The sequence below is a fragment of the Mastomys coucha genome, unplaced genomic scaffold, assembly GCF_008632895.1.
Source record: "Mastomys coucha isolate ucsf_1 unplaced genomic scaffold, UCSF_Mcou_1 pScaffold16, whole genome shotgun sequence".
Lineage (NCBI taxonomy): Eukaryota > Metazoa > Chordata > Mammalia > Rodentia > Muridae > Mastomys > Mastomys coucha.
The window spans coordinates 38,964,431-38,989,972 of record NW_022196898.1 but is presented as its reverse complement, the minus strand read 5'-3'; the positions used below and the strand labels follow the sequence as shown (position 1 = coordinate 38,989,972).

The 25,542-nt window shown below is 38.1% G+C and overlaps 1 protein-coding gene and 1 long non-coding RNA gene across 16 annotated transcripts in view; one reads left to right on the top strand and one right to left on the bottom strand.

Annotated features, from left to right (window-relative positions):
* The first annotated feature begins 112 nt into the window (after positions 1–112).
* Ubap2l (ubiquitin associated protein 2 like) overlaps positions 113–25,542 on the top strand; it is a 53,963-nt gene continuing 28,533 nt past the window's right edge. For 2 of the 15 annotated variants that reach the window (XM_031374562.1, XM_031374555.1), the window contains exons 1-9: positions 3,489–3,547; positions 4,321–4,450; positions 7,477–7,554; positions 8,616–8,726; positions 13,269–13,470; positions 13,839–13,934; positions 17,496–17,541; positions 17,996–18,108; positions 24,006–24,058. In XM_031374562.1, the coding sequence (XP_031230422.1) occupies positions 4,361–4,450; positions 7,477–7,554; positions 8,616–8,726; positions 13,269–13,470; positions 13,839–13,934; positions 17,496–17,541; positions 17,996–18,108; positions 24,006–24,058 (789 nt within the window). In that variant the 5' untranslated portion in view covers positions 3,489–3,547; positions 4,321–4,360. Of the gene's footprint in view, positions 341–3,487; positions 3,548–4,320; positions 4,451–7,476; positions 7,555–8,615; positions 8,727–13,268; positions 13,471–13,838; positions 13,935–17,495; positions 17,542–17,995; positions 18,109–20,869; positions 20,945–24,005; positions 24,059–25,542 lie in introns of those variants that run through there. The other 13 variants (XM_031374553.1, XM_031374552.1, XM_031374554.1 and 10 more) reach the window with 13 other exon arrangements.
* LOC116093198 overlaps positions 16,905–25,542 on the bottom strand; it is an 8,833-nt gene continuing 195 nt past the window's right edge. The window contains exon 2 of the long non-coding RNA XR_004119661.1: positions 16,905–17,572. This is a non-coding gene — a long non-coding RNA (uncharacterized LOC116093198). The remainder of the gene's footprint in view (positions 17,573–25,542) is intronic.

Here is a 25,542-nt window from a genome sequence, read left to right as displayed (position 1 = left end):
CCGCGATCCCCCCCCCTTTTACCCTCCCTCCTTTTCCTCTGTCCCCTCGGTATTCCCTTCCCGCGGTAGGCCCCCCCACGCTGTGTGTTTCCCCACTGTACACCCTCCCTTCTAGTCTTGTGAACCCGGGCGTCCAACCCTCCCCCACCTCGAGTTGGCCGCCGGGGGTTTTGTTTATAGTTGGGTTCGCGGCCTACTGGGCCGCGCCAGAGCCGGGGCCTCGATTTGGGAGCGTGGCCGGGGCGGGGCTTGGGGCAGCCGGAGGGGGGGCATGCGGCTAGAGCCTGAAGGGGGAGAGCGAGAAAGAGCGCGGGCGAGCGAGGCCTGGGCCCAGCCTGAGGTAGGGTTGTCTACTAGGGTCAGTGTCTATGGAGAAGGCCTCCTCCCTTCCCAGCCCTCTATGGGCCTCTGATCGGGATCCGGCCTGGTTTGGGGGCGGAGGGGGGTGGCGATGGGGTGGAGCTGCCCCAAACTCCCCCATGTGGCCCTCAGTTTGGAGTGCGGAGGATTAATTTGTTCCGGGTGGGAGGGAGAGAGGCGAATGGCCCCATGGGCTCTAGATGTGGCGCGGAGGTGGGAGGGGTGAGTCTCCCATCCTCCGCGCGTGGGCTTCTGTCCTCTCTGTTCGTTTCCAGCCTCTTTGTCAGCTCTTCTTATTACCCTGCCTTCTTTCTTGCCGAACCTGGCCGTGGAATATATTTTCGCTGCAGTCTTTTGACTTCCTGTTGTCTATACTGTAGTTTTGGGTACCCAAGCAATTATATTATTTGGGAAGCTGGACATGGAGGTCCCCGTGGATTGTGTTACGCCTAAGGGACGTCACTAAATTGGGCATTTGTTCATTTTTCTCATAATGGGAATGGAATTCCAAATTTCTTGAGACCCTTCACCTGGTGGACAGCCCCTAAATTGTTTTGCAAAGTGATGTCACAAATAAGAGACTGTTTTCCACGATTCTTAAAATTTAGCAACCTCTGGTGTAGGTTGTTGTGGAAAGAAAAACACAGTTAAAGGCGATTTTGTTAATTTTTTTTCTTTTTTGCCTTTGACCCACTGTGACTGCTAAACGGAGAAATTATTTCTTTTTGCCTCCACCTCCCATATTCTGCGTTTGGGAATATCTGATGTGACTTGCTGGGAGGGGGCTATGAGTCAAGTTTGACATCCAGCATTATTAGAGATTAAAATATTTGGATATGTATCTGTTGATAAAACTGTGTTTGTGGGTCCTATACCACTGTCTTTTAATTGTAGATTATCTCAATGATTGTTTCTGTTGTGAATGGGAGATACTGCTGTCCTGTACAATAGTGAGGAAGGGCTAAGTTTATACTGGTGTTCCCAAGTGTTTCTAACGGGAAAGATTCCTATTAGATTGAAGGTGGTTGGGGAATGGGACACAGGTCTAGGGAAATTAGTTTCTGTGTTAGAAGTGGTAAGCCTTACCCATCCTAGTCCAACTTCAGAATGTCTGAATTGTTTCTCAAATTAGATTGTAAGCTCCCTGAGAGCAGCAACTAAGTCACAATGCTTTTGTATTTCCTGAAGTATTGGCCACGTAGTAGATTCTCAATAAATACTTACTGTTTATTTTTTTCAGTAAAATTTCTCTGGCTATTTTTTTAAGTAGCTGGCTTTCAAAATGTAGTCAAGGGCACTTTGTTGAAACCTTTACTTGTTCTTGTAGTGTTCCCTTGGTTTCCAATACTTCTTTCTCATCCTACTTCCCTTAAGTACTTAGGTTTGAGTTCCCAAAACAAGACCACTCACTTTCACTGTATAAGTCTGGGTATTCATCTTTGTTTGCTACTAAAATGTACTAATTCTGTGCCCTTATAAGTGATTTGCCCAGATTATTTACTTTTGACCTGTTGCTCGTTGTTACTACTAATGAGGGGTTAAATTTTTCTTAGTTATGCATTTCAGAGTATTTCCAAAGAGGGAAATGGAAATTAAAAGCAAGACTGATCAAAAGGATTTTTTTTTGTTGCCTAGTTATATATCTTTCAATATGACTGTAATATATTTACATCTAACTTGTAAAATGTGCGGTGATGCATACAGCTAGTCTTACAGCTTATATTCGTGGTATAATTCTCAAAAATTCATATACATGGAGTAGAAACCATATATCATTTTTAAACCACAGGAACAGGAGTAGGTTGGGATTATCTTACAGCCAATTTTAAAACAATTTTCCTCTAGCACCCCACCCCCGCCAGTACTTAGTTAAACACTTATTTTTTTTTGTAAATTAAGTATTGAAACAAGTATAATATTAGCTTGGGAAAGTGACCTAATACTATACTATTTACAGGTCTTTGTGTACATATATAGGGGAAGAGGTACTGGTTAAAGATTAGTGCTGTGCCTGTTAAAACCTAAATTGGCAATGAGGAATAAAGTAGAAGTCTTTGTTCTTAATAACCACATCAAAAACAAAGACTTGTGCAACCTATTGACACTACTTGGTGAAGGATTTATCCACAGGAAAGCTATCTTTCTCTGTGTTATCCAAGAAACAGGTGAAGTTCACGTCTCTACTTAATCCTTGCATATTTCTTTAGAAACTCTCCTGAGCTCAAAATCTAGTGTCTACTGGGCAGTCTAGAATTACCCTGTATAATATTTCATTAGTGAAAAAAAATGTAGAGCAGGAAAGTATAAATTTGTCTTCTTTGGAAAGGGGTAAAACAATGAAAAGTAACTTGATTTTGAGCACTCTCTCATGATGATGAATGTTTCCTTTGTTTACTTAAAGCAGCAGCTGAGATTACATTATAAAACAATATGAAGAAAGAACTTGAATTTAGTGGAACATTTATTTGATAGGAAGGACAGAAACTATGTTCTAGTTCTGGGAAGGCTCTTATGTTCTATGTCTCTTCAAAAAGGGAAGCCATCCTGCAAACAGTATCATTTAAAGTCACTTTCTTAGAAGCCCTTTCAAATAAAACCTGGTGATAGGTACATTTGACTGGGGGCAGATTTGGGATTCTCTTTGTTTTAAGGTGAGTGGTGGAGAATAATTGCCATTCTGTTTACGTGAAAATATATAGGAGCCCAACTGAAACAGCTGCAAAGGCAGTGTGTTGGAATTAATTGTCTAGGAAATAGATTCTGGGTAGTCACTAGGACTAACACATGGCCTAGTCATGAAGAGCTAAAACTGGAAATAAAAGGCTAGTTATGAATTTGCCTTTTTCTAAGTAGTAGAAGTCACACACAGCTTGTCAAGCAGTATAAGACTATAACTTTTTAATGTGTGCTGGGTATATTTTTCCTTGTATCCTCGTTATGGTTATGAACCTAAGTCCTTAACTGAACTATGCCCACAGTTCATATACAGTATTATAAAATTGTAATTTCTTTGACTTATAGACTAATCTAGAAGGTTCTCCCTCCCTTTACTCCCCTTCCTTCTCTCCTCCCTCCCTTCCTTCTTTCATGTCTATCTATCTTTTGTGACAGGATCTTACTGTGTTGCCCAGGCTGGCCTCAAATTTACGATCCTCTCTGGTCAGCTTTCCAAGTGCTGGGATTACAGGTATGTGCTGTGCCCAACTCCTGGAAGGCATTTATTTTCTAGGGTTTGTTAATTGTCTTTCTTTTTGTCAAAGACACTTTAGATACTTTTACATGTTTAGAAAGTTTTTTAATATTGATAATGATTTTTGCTTATTTGCAAGATTGCAGTAATCAAGTTATGTTTCTAACGTCTTTTTTAAAAAGTCACATGGGACAGCACTTGGGAGGAAGAAGCAGGAGTTTGCTCTGAGTTTGAGGCCAGCCAGGGCTACATAGACTGTCTTCAAACAAACATCACATGTACTTTTATACTTTTTGGGTCTAGTTTGATTACCTAGCCTAACCTAGGACCTTATGCATGCACACCATATGTTTTATCACTGGACAAAAATGGAATAGTAGTCATATTTATCACACTATAACAAAAAAATGTTTCTTTCAGTGGCACACACCTATAGTTAAAATACTGGAGAAGTAGAGGAAAGATGATTAGGCTTTCAAGGTCAGTTTTGCTACAGTGTGTTTGAGGCTAGTTCACACTAAAACCCAAAATATATATTAAAATGTGGATATTGAGTTGAGAAATGTAGCTAAATTGTAGAGAGCTTGCCTATCATATAAAGGCCTGTGTTTGATCCCTAGCACCACTAGAAAAAAGAATGGTTAAAAAAAATTAGGTGAATTTCCTTAGTTTGTTTCTTTGAAAATAGCAAAGTGATTGGTGATAATGTAGTGATAAAATAGAATTTAAACTTTTTACCTATGTTTAACCATTTGTTTTTTCTTCTTCAGTATTCTTCCTTGTAAATACTGTTATTTGTATATACTGTAAATGATGACGTCGGTGGGCACTAACCGAGCCCGGGGAAACTGGGAACAACCTCAAAACCAAAACCAGACACAGCACAAGCAGAGGCCACAGGTAATGAACCCAAGGATGTGAATCAGTGAGTAATTATACCACCTGATGGTGGTTTCCATGCAGGGTAGCATCATCCTGTGCTGTGGGGTAGGTTCCCTATTGCTATTCCTTTGTCTGATAACTGTCAGTGACATTCTGTGATATAACATGTTTACTTTTTTGTTGTTTAGTATTCTGCGGCTTAGGACTCCATTTTGAATACTGTGCTAGGTATGATTGTTTTCCTTCCAGGATCACAGTTGGTTAAGCAGTACATTACTTACTCTTTAGCCAATATTTGTCATGATACCCTTTTCCTGAAAGATTTTAACTTTTGCTCTTATTTTCCCCTAAGGTCTTGAGGTCTTACCTGAGTTTTTCCTTTCCCATGAGAAACTAGCATCTTCACTATTCTTGTAAATTAACAAATTAGACCATAGAGCAGTCATTTTCAACCTCCCTAATACTGAGACCCTTTAATACAGTTTAAGTTGCCGGGCAGTGGTGGCACATACCTTTAATCCCAGCACTTGGGAGGCAGAGGCGGGTGGATTTCTGAGTTCGAGGCCAGCCTGGTCTACAGAGTGAGTTCCAGGACAGCCAAGGCTACACAGAGAAACCCTGTATGGAAAAACCAAAAAAAACAAAAAAAACAAAACAAAACAAAAAAAATGTAGTTTAAGTTATGGTGACTCCTATATTTATTTAAACAATTTTTTTTTGCTTCATAACTAATTTTGACAATGTAACTGAATTGTAACTAATGTGCAGGATATCTTATATGCTACCCACTCAAAGGGGTGGTAAGCATTGCTGAGTTTTAGAGGAATAAATTAACCTTGGATATTAACTTTGTTTTAGTTGTGTTGTAAATCACAAAATCCATAACAAGTGTTATGGGTATGAGTTAATTACTTGAATTAAGCGCAGTGGTCCAGTAAATTGATTGTATAAGACTGGACTAAAGGTTTCCAGGTATGCTCCTTGACTTAACTTTTTCCCCTTTCCCTTTTCCCTTTTTTTCCTCCAGAGTCTTGGTAGGTAGCACTGGCTGTCTCGTACTCACTATGTTCAAGCTGACCTCGAACCTAGAATCTCCTGTGTGTCAGGTTTTGGGTAATAAATTTAGCCGTGGGCTGTCATCATGGTCTGTTTTGTTGTTGTTGTTGGTTTGGTTTTTTTGTTTGCTTTTTTGGTTTTTCCAGACAGGGTTTCTCTGTAGCCCTGACTGTCCTGGGACTCACTCTGTAGACCAAGCTGGCCTGGAACTCAGAAATCCGCCTGCCTCTGCCTCTGCCTCCCAAGTGCTGGGATTAAAGGCATGTGCCACCACCGACTGGCCTGGCTCCATTTTTTTGAGACAGGTTTTCACTAAATTGTTAAGACTGGCCTTGACTTGTGATATTCTTGCCTCAGCCTTCTGAGTACATGGATTAGAGGTCTACATTGCTCCGTCTGCTCCCCATAAACTTTTTTATTCAAGATAGGGTTTCTCTAAGTTGTCTCAGTCATATTGGAACCCACTCTGCAGACTAGGCTGGCCTTGAACTCTGAGATCATCTTGTGTCTGCCCCTACTTCCAGGGCTAGGATTAGAGGCATGTACCACCAGTGCCTGGCTCCCTTAAACATTTTTATTTACTAGCCTTTCCAAGTAAATTTGTAGTAGAATTTTAGCACTTAAATCTCTACTGTGGGTAGCTGGGTGTGTAGTGATGTATGCTTTTAGTCCAAGCACTCAGCATGCTCTGCATGAATTACAAGATAGCCAGAGCTAAGTAGTGAGACACTGAAAAACAAAAAGATTATGAAAGGAGAATTCCTAGTCTTATATATTCTATATACTCTTAAGATACATTTAGTATATTCTTGGGTTAAATCTAATAATATTTCAAGTAGTGGTTAGTATTGGATTGAAGAAATAGGAAACTTATTTTACACATATCTTTACAAAGGTGAATTGATGAACAGATGTTTCTAAGATGAAAGTTCCTTGAGCTATGAACATTGGTGAAAAGATTGATTGCTCTCTGGAGTTAGATTTTTTTTTTTTTATTTGATTTTTCGAGACTGGGTTTCTCTTTGTAGCCCTGGCTATCCTGGAACTTACTCTGTAGGCCAGGCTGGCCTCCAATTCAGAGATCCCGCCTGTCTCTGCCTCCCAAGTGCTGGGATTAAAGGTGTGTTACCACCACTGCCCCGCTGGAGTTAGATCTTAATTTACAGCTTCACCCTGTATTTGCTATTCTGTTTAAGTGTCATTCACACATATATCGTGTATACACACACACACACACACACACATATAGTGTATATATATATATATATATATATATATATATATATATATATATAAAATGTGTTTATATTTCAAATGATATCCCCCTTCCTGGTTACCCCTCCACAAATCCCCACCCCCTCTTTTCCTCCCTCCACTGTTTACGTGTCTTAAACATTACTGTATTACTTGTTTGTTTGAAGCACAGTTTCTGTGTTTTGCTATAGTGTAGACCAGGCTGACTTCAAACTCAGAGATCAGCCTGCTTCTGCCTCCTGAGTATTAGGATTAAAGACGTGCACCACCACTGCCCCCTGTTTAGTTTTTAAATTTTGTAGTGCTGAGAAGTGACCCTATACCTTTGTGGAGTCTGGGTAAAGATCTCCCTGGTCTTGTTTTTTTGTTTTTATTTTCAGACAGGATCTCAAAGTTGCCCAGGCTGGCCTTGAGCTCATTTTCTAGTCCAGGTCAACCTGGAGCTTTCCATCTTCTTGCCTTCATTTCTCAAGTAATTGGGGGTACATGCTTGGATCATAAGACCAAGCTGCTTTGGATTTTGTAGGCGAGTTGCATAGCCACACACATGCTAGGCAGGTGCTTTACTATAGAGTTTCATCTGTAGCCTACTGCTTTGGTTATATTTTTCTTTTTTTTCTTTTTTTTAAATAACACAACTGGGTTGGTAAAGGATCTACTACTTAGATAATTTGCTACCCTTAGTTAATTTCCTACCCTTGATTAAGGTTTCTTGATTCTGTTTCAATCCCTAGGCCACTGCAGAGCAAATTCGACTTGCACAGATGATTTCGGACCATAATGATGCTGACTTTGAGGAGAAGGTGAAACAAGTGAGTGTTCCACTAGTTTTCTCTGAAAATATCAGAGTGAAATCAGGACTAAATGTTATTGATGCTTACATTGAATATAATTATCCTGCATAGAGAAATGACTAAGAGAGGAAAGCCCTAGATGACCTGAGGTTGAATTCAATAAAGCCTGGCAAACCATGAGCATGCATTTGTAATACCAGTGCTCTTACTGTGAGGTGGGTGGCAGAGACAGGAGAATCCCTATCTGTTTTATACAGTGGTGAACAACAAGAGAGAGACTTGTCTCAAGGTAGAAATACAGGAATGATACCAAGGCTGTCTTGTAACCTCTATGTATGAGCTGTGGTACACACGTTCCTGGTATATATACATCATACACACATACCAGGAAAATAATTATATTTGTTGATTTTTTTTTAGTTCATTAATTAACTTCATTGCAATTATACTGCATTCCTTTGTGTAGTTACCTTGTCCAAAAAGTTTTGTTTTAATTCTGACTTTGTTGGGGTGTGTGTGTATGTGTTTGTGTGTGTGTATGTGTTGTGTTTTTCTTCTGACACACCCAGAATCTTGGCATGATAAATTCATACCTTATTACTGAGCTATATTCTCAGCTCCTTGTATCTAGGAAGCATGGGAAATGATATATAGAATAGAAGTTCTTGTGTCTCAACTTGATTCTCCACTTGATGCTTAACTATTCTGAGTATTTTTTACTCCCATCTCTAAGCCATAGTTGTTTCCTTTTTGTTAACATTTACTTATTGGATGTATTTGTGTACACACATGCTATGGTACTTGATGTGGAGGCAGCATGATAATTTGTGGGAGCTGGGTTTTTTTCTTCCCATGTAGGTTCTAGGGATTGAATTTAAGTTATCTGGCTTGGTGGTAAGCGCCTTTACTTGCTTGAGCCATCTCTCTAGCCTTAAAATTTTGCTTTTGGAAGTACAATTATGTTTTACATGTCTTCCTTTTTAAGGTTGCTTCTTTGAAATGTAGCTGGTATCTCATCTCCATCTGTTTTTCTTGTAAGAGTATAAAATTGCTTTTGGTTACTACTCTTTTTCTTTCAGTTGATTGATATCACAGGCAAAAACCAGGATGAATGTGTGATTGCTTTGCATGACTGCAATGGAGATGTCAACAGAGCCATCAATGTTCTCCTGGAAGGAAATCCAGACACGGTAGAGTACTTATAAAGTGTTTGAGAATGTGGGGTCTGAGTTGGGAGAGACTAGTAATAATTCTAAAAGCAGCTAGTGGACAGATGGTCTTAAAACAACCCGCCTTTTCTCTAAATAGAATAAGAAACATCCATAAAGATCCTGGCTGGTTACAAATATTGTAACTTATGTATACACATCTCCATGACTCTTATGGAGTCATAGGAGAAAAGAAGTGAAGTAAGTCTCTTCTAATTGTTCTGGGATAAGTTGTTCATTCCACATAATTTATTTCAAGACTTGGAAGGCTTATGTTGCTTTGAACTAGAGGTTCTATTTTACAGTCTTGATTACTAATCAGGGAAGATTTCTCTTTTCATATTTGTGCTAATGAGAAGTCACAAATTGCTAGATTCTAAATTGAGGACATACTTATATAGTTATTATCTTTATATTAATATGCTGTTTCATTCCTTGAACTCATTTTTGTTGAACTATTAAACAGATAAGCTATATAGCCTGTTTATATTCTTAGATTTGATGAAGAATATCTTAAAAGATGATGTGCCTTAGAATTTAGACAAGTTACTTCATTTCTCCTTCCCACCAAATGAGTATGTTTTTTCTGTCTTATCTTTAACAATAGAACATTGCCTTATTACCTTTGTGATACTGCTATCACACTTATTAGAGAACTTTAGTTTTATGTGAATAGATCATTTTGAAACATTTACACTATACTGATCTTACACTGAGGATTTTTTGGTTGAAATAGATTTCATCCTTTAAAATACCAACTTAACTATATTAACTATCTTTAAATTTCATATATATATATAAATAATATATATATATATATACACACATACATATATATGAAATTTAAAGTTCCCCCATTAGCCTTTTTTATTCACTTCTACCTCCTACCAAACGCCTTTCCAATATTTCTCCCTTCTACTTTACTGCCTACCTTTAATTAGACTTAACATGCATGAATATGGGTTAGAATGCGCTTACTTGAGCAGGGGTAATTTATCAGTGGCTACACAGCTGAGTAATATGATTCCCCCCTCTTCCAGCAACCATTAACTGTCTGTGTCTCTTCAGGCAGAGGTGGGGCCTTATGTGCCCTTCTCCCATCTATGATGGAATGTTGAAGGATCCAGTCTTGTGCCAGGTCACCATTGCTGATAATGAGTTAATGTCCTCTTGCCATATCATATCCAGAGACAGCTTTTCATGACTCTCCTTCCTATCCTCTGGCTCGCAACTTCTTTTAACTATGTTCTGTTATGTTTCTTGAGCCTTGGAAAGGGGTGCTATAGATAGATGCCTGACTTAGGGCTGAGTATTCTTCAGTTCTCAGCACTTTGACCAGTTAATAAATCTTTCAACTCTTGCCTACTACAAAAAGAAAGACTCAACAAAGTTATGTTTATATGTGCATGTTGGGGATGAAACTTGGGGAGGCACTTTAACCACTTGGTATCTCTCTAGCTCTATGTGTTTACAGAACTAAAATGTAATCCTCAAACTTGATACCTTTCAGCTTCAATCCCTCATTGCTGGATTACAAGTGTATCCCACCAGGTCTAACTAAACTTATTTTTTTGTTCATTTTTGTTTATGGGACACTCTTATTATTATTTTGTATTTTTTAAAAACATTGGTGGGCCAGACCTGATCATGCAGGCCTTTAATCCCAGTACTCAGGAGGTAGAGGCCAGCCTGATCTATAAAAGAGTTTCAGGACTGCTAGAGAGCCAGGACTGTTACATAGGGAAACTCAAAAAATGAACAAAACAAAACAAAACAAAAAAAACACAAAAATCCCCCTACTGGTCTAGTTTTTATTAAGTTTGTGTGATATGTATAAGGGTAGACATGTGCATGCGGAAATCAAAGGCCTAGCAGTCAGAAGTTGGTTTTAAAAACAAGTGCTTTTACCTGCCAAACTATTTCACCTGTTTTCAAGCTTTTTAAAATGTTTTATATTTTCCTTTGTAGAAGTTCTGTCTTATTTCCCTTATCTCACCTCTTGTGACTTCTGTCTAGTTATACAAATCTGATCTCTTCTATCAAAAAAGGAAAATAAGCTAGCACATATTCGTTTATGCCACATTTAAATCACCTACTGTAAATAAAGCCTGAGTGCAGTCAGTACTCATGGTATTGAGTATTTTTTAGTGGATAAGATCACTCAAAAAAATGAACAGTTTCTAAGGAAGATCATAATAGTAATTCTTTTTCCTTACAGAACTCACTGTTGCCAGCAGTTAATATATACACCACAGACTTCCCCTTGAGATAAGGTTTCTCAGTTTAGCTTTGGGCTGTCCTGGAACTGACTCAGTAGGTCCACCTGTGTCTGCCTCCTGAGTGCTGGGATTAAAGTCATGGTCACTATGCCTGACTATTACATAGATTCTATAAACTTGTCAGAATTTGAGTCAGACTAGCATAAAATTTGAAAACTTATGGTTGTGTACACTTTTATCCAAATACTCAATGACAGAGACAGCTGAATCTCTGAGTTTGAGGCCAACTATATTTTTGTAGTAGGTTCCAGGGTAACCAGGATAACATAGTAAGTTCTTGTTTCAAAAACAAAAAAACCTTAATTTATCAGAACTTGTTAGTCTAGTTTTCAGTGTTTGTAGTTCAGATTTAGGTGTAGAATTGTTATGAGTTAGAATTGAAGCTTCAGTGAGCGTTAAATTACATACCAGCCACTACTCGTACATACCAACTGTGGAATAAATCATTGGGAAAATGCATAGGAAAGAATTGCTACATTCTAGGTTAATATTTGTCTTGGTAAAATTGCTGTTACTTTATTTCAAAAAGAAAAGCAACTTCATTGTATATGTATATTTAGCCAGCAAATACAGTGATGCAGTATGTCTGTATCACTTGCATGCCTGGTGTCCTTGGAGGCTAATAGGGGGCATCCGACTTCATGGAAATTGGAGTTACAGATGGTTGTGAACTGCAGTGTTGGTACTGGGTTGTTGAAACCTGGATCCTTCAGAAGATTAACTGATACTCTTAACCCTCTGAGCCACCTACCCAGCCCCTGCTGAATTACGTGGTCAAAATGTGATACTAATGCTTTATTTTTATTTTTATTTTTTTATAAATTTTATTTGAATTTTGAAGTGATGGTGCTTGGGTTGAACTCAGGCTTTCATACTTATGTGTTTTCTACTATTGAGAGCCTTGTAGTCTAACCCCAGCTTTAGATTTAACTTTATTTGTAACTAAAGTCTTTATTTTGTTAAGATGTGCATTAGATTAATCATTTTAACCTGTTTTTGTATGTATAAGAGAGAAAGAACTGTTTTCCTCCTAAATTTATGGGTTTCATAAGATATGCTAGAAGGACAAATGCTATCTACTCAGTTTGCATCTATTAGCAACATTTAGAAACATTCAGTTTTAAGTTTTGCTTAATTTGATAATGAATAAGGATGTATGTAGCCCAACATAGTGCCTCATGCCTTTAACCCTAGCACTGAGGAGGCAGAAGCAGTCAGATCTCCGAGTTAGAAGCTAACCTGGACTACATAAGTTCCAGGCCATCTATCATAACATAGTGAGACCTTGTCTCACTACAAACAAAAAAGAATTTAAACTGTAATGTATTGATGAATCTAGAGAGTTTTTTTTTCTAGTTCAGAGAATGTGCTTGATAAGGACCAGTCCCTAGGTTCTTAGATTAATGTACCTGAGCTACTGAGATGATCCCTGCATGATTTAACCAGGCAGTATGGTGAACATCTGTTATCTCAGCTTTTGGAGCTAAGGTAGGGGAATTGGAAATTTGAATGTAGCCTGTCCCATGGTCCCCTACCTCCTACCTCATAAAACAAAAATACTTCAGTTTTGGCATCATTAAGTGTAAGAGTTGAGTTTATCTGTACTCTGCGTATAAACAGAAGTAAACTAATACATTTCTGTTTCTGTGTAGCCCTGGCGGTGCTAGAACTCACTCTAGACCATGCTGGCCTTGAACTCACCTGACCCTGCCTCCTGAATGCTGGGGTTAAAGGGATGGATCACAGGCCTTGCTCAAAATTTCTATCTTTCTATCTATCTTTCTTTCTTTCTTTCCTTCTTTCTTTCTTTCTTTCTTTCTTTCTTTCTTTCTTTCTTTCTTTCAGGCCTTGCTCAAAATTTCTATCTTCCTTCCTTCCTTCCTTTCTTTCTTTCATTGGTTTCTTTCTCTTTCTTTCTTTTCTTTCTTTCTTTCTTCCTTCCTTCCTTCCTTCTTTCCTTCCTTCCTTCCTTTCTTTCTCTCTATTTCTTTCTTTTCGAGACACGGTTTCTCTGTATAGCCTTGGCTGTCCTAGAACTCACTCTGTAGACCAGGCTGACCTCCAGCTCAGAAATCTGCCTGCCTCTGCCTCCCAAGTGCTGGGATTAAAGGCATGTGCCACTACTGTCTGGCAATTCAAAATTTCTTAACTGTGGATCCTGAGAAAATAATTGTACTAGTTTTTGTCCTTAGTGAACTAATTGTAGTCCATATTGATCAGACATGAGTGCTCTACCTTTCTTTAGCATTCCTGGGAGATGGTTGGGAAGAAGAAAGGAGTCTCAGGACAGAAGGATGGTGGACAAACTGAATCTAATGAAGAAGGAAAAGAAAATCGAGACCGGGACAGAGACTATAGTCGGCGACGTGGTGGGCCACCAAGACGGGGGAGAGGTGCCAGCCGTGGACGAGAGTGTATGCATGGGGCTTTATCAAAACCAGCCGTGGGTCAGTAATGTCTAGACTTCAGGGATGTGTCGGGATCCTGCTAGGCAGGCCCCTGTATCTGTTATATCACCTATTTGCATTTCTTGCCATCATATGTTAAGATCTTGACAGCTTTTACATGGAGCCTTTCCTACAATAGTCACTTACATGACAATCATGTAGTCAATTGTAAAGTTACTTGACTCAGCTCTCTGTCATGTCTCATCCCTATTCCCTGAGTGACCTTCATGTTCCATCCTACCAGGTCATCTTCTCTTAGTTTTGTCTCCTTGACACTGTGTTCAATATAATGTATATGTTTGTATGTATCGTAATTGATCATATTCTGCTGTCCTAGAACTCACTCTGTTCCGTGTTTTCTATTTCAGTTCGAGGCCAGGAAAATGGATTGGATGGCACTAAGAGTGGAGGACCTTCTGGAAGAGGCACAGACAGAGGCAGAAGAGGCCGTGGCCGGGGCAGAGGTGACAGTTTTGAGAGGAAGTGGCAAATAGGCTTGAAATAGTTACCTTAGTAAGGTTGACAGGCAAATAAATACTAGAGTATATATATTTGTGTTGAGTAGAATGGGAAAGAAGGGAGATGACAACCCTAGTCTTTTTTTGTTAATGTAATACATTTGCTTGAGCTGGGCGGTGGTGACACACGCCTTTAATCCCAGCACTTGGGAGGCAGAGGCAGGCGGATTTCTGAGTTTGAGACTAGCCTGGTCTACTGAGTGAGTTCTGGGACAGCCTGGGCTATACAGCGAAACCCTGTCTAGGAAAAAACAAAGCAATAACAACAAAAAAAAATACACTTGCTTGAAGAGCAGTGTGTACGAGTGCATGTGCTTGGGTTTTTATGTGTGTGTCTCAGGGGAGCCCAGAAGGAAGCATCAGGTGCAGTGCGCTCTAAACACTTTGGATTTTCTAGGTTTTCATTTTTAAACTTAAATTTTTATTACATAGTTTTAAACTTTTTATTCAAGAAAGATTATATTTGCATGGTGATAAACAATGAGTTTATGAGTTCTCAGCTCCTTTTTTTACCTCCACTGTTTTTTCTTACTAATTTCCCTGACTCTGATCAAAGTTTCTGAGAGATGTGTAAAGGTTTTTTTTTTGCATATTTTTCTGTTTTTTTGTCTTTGTTTGTTTGGTTTGTGTGTGTGTGTGTGTGTGTGTTTTTAAATATTGTTGTACATGTTGGTAAGCACTCTACTGTTTACAACCCATAGCCCAGTAGTAGAGGGCATTGGATCTGCACTTAGAACCACAAATAGCAGGATGAGGTAGCACAAGGCATTAATCCCAGCACTTGAGAGGCAGTTTGAGGCGAGCTTGATCTACAGAGTGGGTCAGGGCAACCAGGGCTACACAAAACAAGACACACAAAAACAGAACAAAAAAGAATCACAGACTTAAGAACCACTGTATAGGTTCTGTACCAAATCCAGCGTTTCTACAAGAGCAGGAAGCACTTTTAACGATGAAGCCACCTCCAGCCCATTGTAATAGACCTCTTTAATTTTGTGATATTTCTTTTGGATAGTTTTTTAAAAATTGGCTTACATTGTGTAGGATTTTAAAAGTTTTTTTTTCTTGTTCCAATAGTGATGCTAAGGAATGCTAGGCAAATGTTTGTTACTGTATTACCAGCTCAAGGTCTACCTCCCTACTTTAGGAGACATAAAAACATTTAATTACATTTTTACATTTTATGGGCATATATGTGTGGCATAGGTGAATGGCAGAGAACCTCTCTTTCCACTATGTTGGTCCTGGGAATTGAACTCAAATCATTGGATTTGGCAGCAGATATCTTTACCCCATCGAGCCAAATTACAAGCCCTGGATTTGAGACTTTTTTTCAAGACTAGGTTTCACTAAGTAGCTCTGGCTATGTAGACAAGGCTAGCCTGGAAGTCACAGACACGTACCTGCAACTGCTTCCTGAGTGCTAGGATCAAAGATGTGTGCCATCATGCCTTGCTTGTACTTTCCTAAGTAAATTCTGTAAGAACTTAAGCAAACCTACCAGTTTTTCAACAAAGTGGACTTTGTTGGTATTGATTAAAAAATTACTATTAACTGTAAATTCTGGACACATTTCATAAATGTCATGCCAAAGAAATAAGAAGACATACTACTAGTAAGGAAACAAACGTTAAAAATCTGAAATAAAAGGCCACCCAGTTTTTTGTCAGTAAGATAACCACCAGAAATGCTTCCTGTGAAAGCCTGAGGTTGGAGAGAAGCTTCAGCTATTAAATAGTACTTCCTGTTCTTGCAGAGGACCTGGGTCATATTCCCAGCATCCACACAATGCCTCACAACCATTGCTAACTCCAGTTCAAAGAGATCTGATGTTTGCTTTGACCTTCTCAAATTCCTCCTGCACACATGTGATGTACACGTGCACACACACACACACACACAAACCACACACTCAGAAGTGGTAGTGTGCGCCTTTAATCATCGTACTCAGGAGGTAGAGGCATGTGGATTTCTGTGGTATTTGATACCCAGCATTGATGGGAAAGTCTATAGTGTATAATGTATATAATGTAATGTAATGTAATGTATATAATGTATGTAATGTAATGTATATAATGTAAAATGGTATAAGAGAAAAAGTACCAAATATTGAAAAGTTTTGGCTAAATTCACGTTCATGGATAAACTTGACAGCATACCTTGTTAGTCAGATTTTGGCCAAAAAAAAAAAATCTAAAATGTTTTCTACTGTGCATTAAGGATGCTGAAGACAAGAGTAGTTTACAGCTTTACTAAGAGGCCTTCCTCTCTGGCTAGATCAGATGGGGTTCAAAATTGCTTCTCTAGGATCTTGAATGTAGTTGTAGGTTACTTCTGGCTATTTTTCCTTAATAACATCAATTATATTATCTCTTAAGGAGACACTGCAGGAGAAATATTTGAGCAAAAAAAGCCTTTGGTTTAATATTAATTTAAAAAATTATAAAGTATTCTTTTTTCTTTCTTTCTTTCTCTCTCTCTTTCTCTCTCTCTTTCTTTCTTTCTTTCTTTCTTTCTTTCTCTCTTTCTCTCCTTCCTTCTTTCTTTTTTTCCCTTCGAGACAGGGTTTCTCTGTATAGCCTTGGCTGTCCTGGAACTCACTCTGCAGACCAGGCTGGCCTCGAACTCAGAAATCCGCCTGTGTCTGCCTCCCAAGTGCTGGGACTAAAGACGTGTGCCACCACCGCCCAGCAAGTATTATACTTTTGTCACATGTTTCTTTGCTCTGGGAGTTTTTTTTTAGTAACCTTTGGTAGAATGGTCTTATTTTAATTGTCCATCTTTTGCTTTTCTTTCCTTACTATTCCTTGATCTTAGCCAATTTCACTTTGTATTTTAGGTGAATTTTCTATGAAAAGTTTGTTGATTTATTTGGGAAGTTGTTCTCCACCTACTTTTAGTAACATCAGGCATACATTTATTCATAATACTTTATTTGGTAATGGATAGACTCCACAACTGAGGACTTGAATTGGGTAATTAGCATCTAAGTTGGCAATGATTCTTACTTCTCTTGTACATTCAGGCCCATTGGTTTTAGAATTTTCAGTACCAATTTAATAAACCCAGGTAAAGGGAACAGCTTCTACCACCCAGGGTGATGCATAGAATCCATCTGGCTGGAGTAGTCCAAGAATTTTATCTAATTTTACCCCTTGTGGGTTTTTTTGTTTTTTTTGTTTGTTTTGTTTAAGACATTCTTGTTGGCCTGGAAATTCACCAGTGGCCTGTTTGGCTTACCCTGGGATCTATCATGTTGAGGTTTTTATGCTTAGACATTTATAGCACTTTACCTGAGCTATCTATCCCCCCACCCCCCACCCTGCATCCTCCTCTTTGGCAGTTTAAGCAGCAGATGAACAGCTGTTGACAGTAATGATTGTCCCATGTTAGATTAATTGGTGTGCTCCATGGGACTGGAAGAAGTAAACACTTGGCTGTTCCACAGATGTCTTGGCTGGATAGATTTTCAATATCAGCTTCCAAAATACTTCTGGTTTTCTGCAGGTAGTTCTGGTAGGCGAGGAGGAAGATTTTCTGCTCAAGGAATGGGGTAAGTTTCATTGATGATTTAAATTTTCATCCTGGGAATGGACAAAGAGAACTTTAGCCAAAATGAGATTGAATAATTTGTAGACTTGCTTTCTTAAACTGGGCTCTATTGTTTTTATATATAGCCTAAGCAACTTTAAGCTTACAGGCTTCTTGCCTCAGCCTCTGAAATGATGCTATTATATGTGTACCATAACACGTGTCTGATTTGTAGATGAATAAAAAATGTAGATTTGTGCTCATTTTCAGATCTTTGCATTTATCACCTCAATCATTTGTGTATAGCTTATGCTATGCCATTTTGCAGTGAGTGATTTAAAAAGGGATGTGAGGTTATATTATGAGGAATGATCTTTTTAGGAGGAAATGGTCAAGATTGTGCTTGTTTTATATGAATTAATATTCACTGAATCTGCTAATGAAGTTAGAAAATGTAAGGCTTTCTTTTCTTTTAGAACCTTTAACCCAGCTGATTATGCAGAGCCAACCAACACTGATGATAACTATGGCAATAACAGTGGCAATACATGGAACAACACTGGCCACTTTGAACCAGATGATGGAACAAGTGAGTGACTTTTCTGAGAATTTTTTTTTGGCATGGTGCTATGGGTTGAAATATCAGGGTCTGTGCATACTAGCCAAATTTACCATTGGGATGTACTTATTTTATTCCTAGATATAACTTTGCATAAAGCATTTTTGTTACTTTAAGGTTATACTTATACTTAAAAACCAAATGAGTAATATTTAAGAACATAGAAAATATAATATAAGGATGAAAATTTAATGTGTGTAGTATTTGTTTGCCGTGGGTTTGTGAGCATATTTTATGTACCAGTTCACCCGATCATTCTGTTAGGAAGTAGCCAAGGGAGTGAGTCATAACCTTTCCCGTAGTGCCACTTGTTTGGTTTTTAACATGCCTGCAAGCTGGCCTGGAGCTCAAGATTTTTTTGGCTAAGCTTCCCAAGTCCTGGAATGATAGATGTATGCTTCCATACCTAACCTGAAATCAGTCCTATTTTTAGGAAATTTTATTTATTTTGTTGTTGTTGTTGAGACTAGATATGTGTCCCAAGCTGGCTTTAAACTCATTATGTAAGTAAAATGACATTGAATGAACACTTGTCCAGGAATTATATATAGGTGCGAACACACCATACCTGGCTTTAAAGTAGGGTTTATCATCACCATCTTAATGAGAAAGTTGAAGATTGAGAGAAAGATTGTAAATTTACTAGTATTTGAGTTTATGCTCTTTCCTTTAGCCCACAGGACTGCTTCTAGCGCTATCAAGATTCTAGTCAAGGTTAACAGAGCCCAGAGTCAGAGTCAACAAACACTATTGATTTATTTTCTAATACAAAAATAGGAATGTTCCTCTTGGGTTTTGTTCGTTTGTTTTTGTTTTTGTTTTGTTTTATTTTTCTAGACAGGGTTTCTCTGTGTAACCCTGGCTGTCCTGGAACTCACTCTGTAGACCAGGCTGGCCTCGAACTCAGAAATCCACCTGCCTCTGCCTTCCAAGTGCTGAGATCAAAGGTGTGGGCCACCACTGGCGGACAGGAATGTTATTATTTTTTAAGTTTTTGGAGACAGGATTACTTTGTGTAGCTCTCTCTGTTTGGGAATTCACTTTGTAAACCAGGCTGAGATGTATCTTATCAGAAACATAAGCCTGCCTCTTGAGATTAAAGGTGTGATCCACAACCACTTAGGTGATATGTCCCTTATTATTTTTTTAAAAATATATCCCAGTATCTTATCATGAATGATTCACTGGACTTCTAGCTTTCCATTGAGTAGTCTTTTTGGTGTTTGTCACGTGGTAGAGTGTTTATAGGATTTGAATAAAACCACTTTTGTTGGCTGCATCTAGGTATAGTGTAAATGTTTAAAGATTTGTTTAGGTTTATGGGATATGCCAACATATGTTCAAGGTTAAAAGATAATGAGAGCAGCTCTAGAATTTAGAGTGTATTGGTTTTTGTTTTATTTTTTTTTTCACCGTGCTGGGGATTGTGAAATGCATCAGGGCATAATGCCTGCTAAGCAAGAACTCTTATCATCCTCCTTTGGCACCTAGAGTGCCTTCCTTTTTTTTTTTTTTGGTGATATCTAACTTTTGCTGTTTGAACTGGCATATGAGAGCTTGTAGGCTTTTCTTTTTACAAAGAGGTCTGGGTTTAAGGGGTCTAAAATTTTAGACTCATTGACATGTTACCATTCAAATTTTATTATATTTATCCATACACACACATGTATGTAAGATGTGTTGGGTAATTTGCTTGCATGTATGTCTGTCTACAGCATGTCTGCTTTGCCTGTGGAGGCCAGAAAGGCTGTTAAATCCCTTATACCTGGAGATTGGATGGTTATTCACTGCTGTACGGATGGTGGAAATTGAATCCTTGTCCTCTGAGCTACTGAGGCACCTCTCAAGCTCCTCTTTAAAATTTTTAGTTTTTCCCATGGGTGGAGGTTGAAGTTGAGGTATTGAAAAAATGTGGCCATCTTATTAAATTCCCTTAATCATTTGGCTATGAAGTGATGTTTTAATATATTGTGTAGGCTTTATTTCAGTCTTTCTTGTAGAGGCAATGGTAATAGTTTTAATATTTAAAAAGATTTTTTTTCACCTATAGTGTACTCTTAGATATTTAGCTTTTTAATCTTTGGAAGAAAAAACAATGGAAAATAAGGGATTGGCTTTTAGTATAGAATAAAAAACCCTAGGGTGTATGTTTGTGGTGGTGTTATTCCCAGTCCTTATCCTTATCTTTGTTGTTGTTGTTGTTGTGGAGAGGGTGTGGCAGGGACGGGGTTTGTTTGTGTGGCCCTAGCTAACTCTGTAGACTAGGCTAGCTTCAGATTTACAGATCTGCCTGCCTCTTCCTTTCTAGTGCTGGGAAATGTGTACACTACCACCATCCAGACCCACCTTCCCCCAAGCTGTCTTTAGGAGTCTGATTGGGAAAACAGGGACTATTGTAATGATTAGAACTGATCAGGTTTTACAAGTCTGGAGTCACAAATCAATAATGTGTGGCTGGAAAGAAATGATAGATAATGCTTCTGTGTGAAAGGATTGGTGATAGCGCCTTATGTTCCTGTTGTCATCTCATGATGTGACATACCTTTATGCATGATCTCTTTTATGTTTTCATAGAGCAAACTTCAAATTCCTTTTTTAATTTAAGAAATATTCAAATCTACCCTTAAAATATCCACAGGTACAATGGGAATTATGTATTGGGGGCAGATGTTCTCATTCACAAGCAAAATTTCACTGGTTGTTTTTTCTTTTCTTTTCTTTTTTGTTTCAGGACTTGATTTCATTGGGGTTGAGGGGTCAAATTATCCCCGAAAATTTGAGACTGCTCCTGGTATGATACATCCAGGTGCCTAATTGCCCCGGATATTTTTACAGATTTTTATGAATTGAAATATCTGTGGATATGTGGATTTTTCTGTCTTTCTGCTTTTTTTCTTTCTACATTTTTCTTTCATCTTCTGTGTCCACTTTTCCCTCCCCCAAAATATATTTATTTAGTAAATATTTGGCATTTACATTGACTGAGCTTTGTGCTGTGTAAACCCTATCTTTTGTAGAACATTTTCATCTTATTATTGCTGGCTTCCTTAGCCATGATTGGACTTTCAGTACAGGAAAGCATCATGCACAAGTATACATATCAAGTCAGCAGAGTATAGAAAAAAAATTCTTGCACAAAGAACCTAGGTTAGGTAACTAGTCAGTTCTAACTCCAGGTTTATATTAAGTGCTAACTCATTTTGACTTCCATTTATTGAGGATGAGGCAGATTTCAGTGAGGAAAGAACTGTAAGAGTAAGAGAATATGATTTGTGACTTGTTTTTCCCTGTAGAAGATAGTTTGTACTAGCAAAAGTTTGTTTTTTAAAGATTTATTTATTTTATGTATATGAGTACACTGTCACTCTCTTCAGACACACCAGAGGAGGGCATCTGATCCTGTTACAGATGGTTGTGAGCCAAGTAGTTGCTGGGAATTGAACTCAGGACCCCTGGAAGAGCAGTCAGTGCTCTTAAACCACTGAGCCATCTCTCCAGCCCTGTTTTGAAAGTTTTAAGTGGTTTTGTAGCTGTTAGATTTTTTTTTTTTTTTTGGCGTCTTACTATGTAGACTACCAGGTTGGTCTCAAAAGTCTGTGCACAGACAGGCATGCTTATATTTGTCAACATGTGTATATTGATCCCAGAGATCAATATCTTTATTAATCTGTTGCTACCTTCTTGTTCTCTGAATCCACCTGAAGCTCATCAATTCAAATATGTTATCTGGCCAGCAAGCCCCAGTAATTCTTCTGTTCTGCTTTCCTGGTGCTAGCATTAGACTCATGCCTCTATGCTTTGTTGTGTTTTTTATGATGCTGGGAATCAAATCCCGGGTTTTGTACACACTCTAAGCAAGCCTGCTCCCACTGAACCAAGTGCCCAATCTATGTCCAACTTCTATGTTGATGTTAGCATTTGAACTCAGGTTCTCATGCCTGCAAAGAAAGGGTTTACTTACTGAACCATCTTTCCTTGCCCCATGCCTTCATGTTTTTGATGATCTTGTGTTACCTTTGAAGTTTTGGAAGGAGGCATACTCAACCTTTTGTTAACTTTCTTATTTTTACTTTAAGATTTTTATTTTATTGAGACAGAATGTCACTTTGCATCCTTGGCAGGCCTGGAATTTGCTGTATAGACCAAGTTGTCCTGGAGGAGATTCTCAACCTCCTGAGTTTCGGGATTAAAAGGATTTGCTACTATGTTTAGCAACCACTTGTTAATTCTTGTGAAAACTTCGAGTTACTCATAGGGTGCTGTAGAGATGGCTCAGCAGGTAAGAGCACTGACAGCTCTTCCAAAGGTCCTGAGTTCAAATCCCAGCAACCACATGGTGGCTCACAACCATTTGTAAGGAGATCTGACAACTTCTTCTGGAGTGTCTGAAGACAGCTACAGTGGTAGTTACATATAATAAATAAATAAATCTTTAAAAAAAAGTTACTCATATTACGAGTTATAGTGTTTTTTAAAAACGGGAAGTTCTAGTTTCTGGTAGAGATAAATTCCTACATTAGTTTTCTGGTAGAAGAGAAGAATCGTGTTTCTCAAAAATGTTCTTATGAGACATGCTTTCCTTCTGAGTTGTGTATGTGTGAGATAGAATATTGTGAGGGAAAAAGGGGGAGTGTTAGAGAGAATTGACAAATCTCTTGTTGTCCAAGCATGAAGACTAGAGTTTAGATTCTCACCACTTATAAGCCACACAGATGTAAAGGCCTGTCTATATAACCTAGAACTTAAGAGAAGGAGATGGGATCCTCTGTGCAAGCCGGCAGCTAGACTACCCAAATAAGATCAGCTTCAGGTAGAGCCAGAGACCCTGCCTCAGTAAAACAGAGTGACACAGAAAATATTTGAAATCAACCTCTGGTTTCTGTCTACATGTGAACACCTACCATAACAAACACAACACATATGAACATACATACATAACACACAGATCCAGAGAGAGAGAGAGGGAGAGTGCAAAAACAACCAAGATGCCCAGGTAAATATTTAAAAGTGGGCTGATTGTGTATAGAATTTTTATCTGCAAACTGTTTTGGCTCAAAAGAAGGGAAAAATGATATCCTTCATGGTCTGTGCAATACCCTTGGCAGGTCAGATTCTATATCCTTTATAAATAGCATTAGTATAATAGCTGTTGTATATATTTGATTTTATTTTTGCTTTGTATCACCCAAAAGAGCAAGTCTATGCAGCATTCCCTATATAGTTACCTGGTTTAAACTAGTTAGACTTATGAACCTGACTTGGCTGATCTTTTTTTTTTTTTTTTGATCCATTTCTAATAACAGAGAGGTCCTTTTGTCTATTTTCTTTGTTCAGCTTCCAAACCTACTTATTCTCCTTTTACTAAACACGTGGCAACTTTTTGTAGTTTTCTACCACTGGTGTTTCTCTTCACATTACCTTGAGTTTGGTTTTGTTTTTCTACAAAATAAATAGATGTACCTTGCATGTTCTGTTTTAAGTTAGTTGCTACCATCTCATTAAATGACTGCTGAGACAAAGTTGAGGTTTTTAAAGATACTGCATGGCATGGTAAATATTGGCAGGGAGGAGGGTAGGAAAGGGTTTTAGATGAATGGATGTGTTTATACATATATCCTTTTATGTATCTAGTCCACTCCTGTTACAGCTCTGTAACCCAATTGGCTATGCAGTCATAATCTTATTAACCTTTTTCCTTTGGTGTTTCTAAAGAGTCTTACCCTATCTCTTAAGTCAACAACTTCTTTCTGTTTGCTAAATTCTAATAATCATACTATTGCTTGTCAAAATGCTAATGCAGTAGTATTGTCTGAACATGTTTTATGACACTTAAGTTTATTTTACCTTTTTTTCCGCTCCAATCCTAGGTGCATGGAGGACTGCAACAGAAGAGTGGGGAACTGAAGATTGGAATGAAGATGTAGGTATTCTTGGGCTAGTCCTTACCCAATGTATTCTATCCCTAAGTTGTGTTTAGGGATAGAAAATGGATATATTTCTGCCTTTCAAAATCACTGCTAAGATTCTGACCTAAAACTTTTACATCCAAAATAGTGTTCTGAACCAGAACATTTCACATATGTTATATGAAGGAGACTGGGCATGGACAGGACTCTGTGGAACCACACTATGGAAAGGGCAAGTGCAGGTGTGTAAGTCCAATACCTGATTGTCAGATTGACCCAGGAAGATAGACTGGTTGGGTAGGATACCAACAATAGAATTAGTACTGGGAACAAGCTCAATGTTAGAATGCTTGTCTAGTGTGTTTGAGAATCTTGCATTCAAATCCTATCACTGCAAAAACATCATTTTTAGTTAAGCAGATAGTAGGTAGTACATTGCGTAACAGCTGCTAATATCATACAACTGTACTTGGAGCTGTTGCATTATTTGGTATTAAGTCCTATAATGAATTGGCAGTGGATAGTTATGGCACCTATACCTTAAGTTTAAAATTCAATTGGCTGTGAAACTTTTTAACTACATAATGCCCAACTCTGTAATTGAAATGACTATTCAGTTGGATATCTGCCACCTTGACTTTACTTGGAAAACTTACAGATGGGTGGTTTATAAAGACTTTTCTTGAATAGTACCTAAGTAAAAAGAATTTTAGTTGGTCACAATGAAACTTTTGCTGTGAATTGTGGTTTTCAGTGATTGTGGATAAACTTATTTTATTATTTTAAATTTGCATTTCTTTATATATTGGTAGGTAAGGTAGCTTTGTCAGATTGTTTTGGTTATCAGTCCTAAGTTTCAAAACATTCCAGTTCACCAGCATCACAGGATTATGATTTTCTTTTATGGCTAAGCTAAACTGCTTTGTGAATATGAACAAGTTGTACCTTCTGAAATTTGGTTTATATTAGTAAGGAATATATTTGGGATACAATGGGTTTTCTGTTTATTACCAAAGAGATTTTTGGTCAAGAAGTAAGGGAAACGAACCTAATTCAACTTTTTATTTAGGAAAAAGAGTTATCCCCTGTAATTGGTTTTCTAATTAGATGCCTTACAAATATAATGTAGTCAGTATTAATGCAAAATTTACATATAGCTGAAATTCCTGAAAAAACATTATTTGGCCAACACTTGGACCTGAACTGCTCAATAGCCAGGAATTAACATTTTTTCTTTCTTCATCTTGGTCATGCTTTTCCTTTCATTGAGGGAGAGAAAATGGTGGAAGATAAGTGTCCTTTGGGTAGAGGTAGGAGTTGGGATTTATAATGAGAAAATAAAAAGGAATTTCCTCAATAGATGTGACTAGCACAGAGATAGCCTTCCTGTGAGTTCAGTCTGTATATGATGTGAGACTATTGTGTTTTATTGTGTTCCTTGGTTCTGTTCCTTGCTTGTATAAAACCATTAAGCAGACTTGATCAACTCATTCAATAT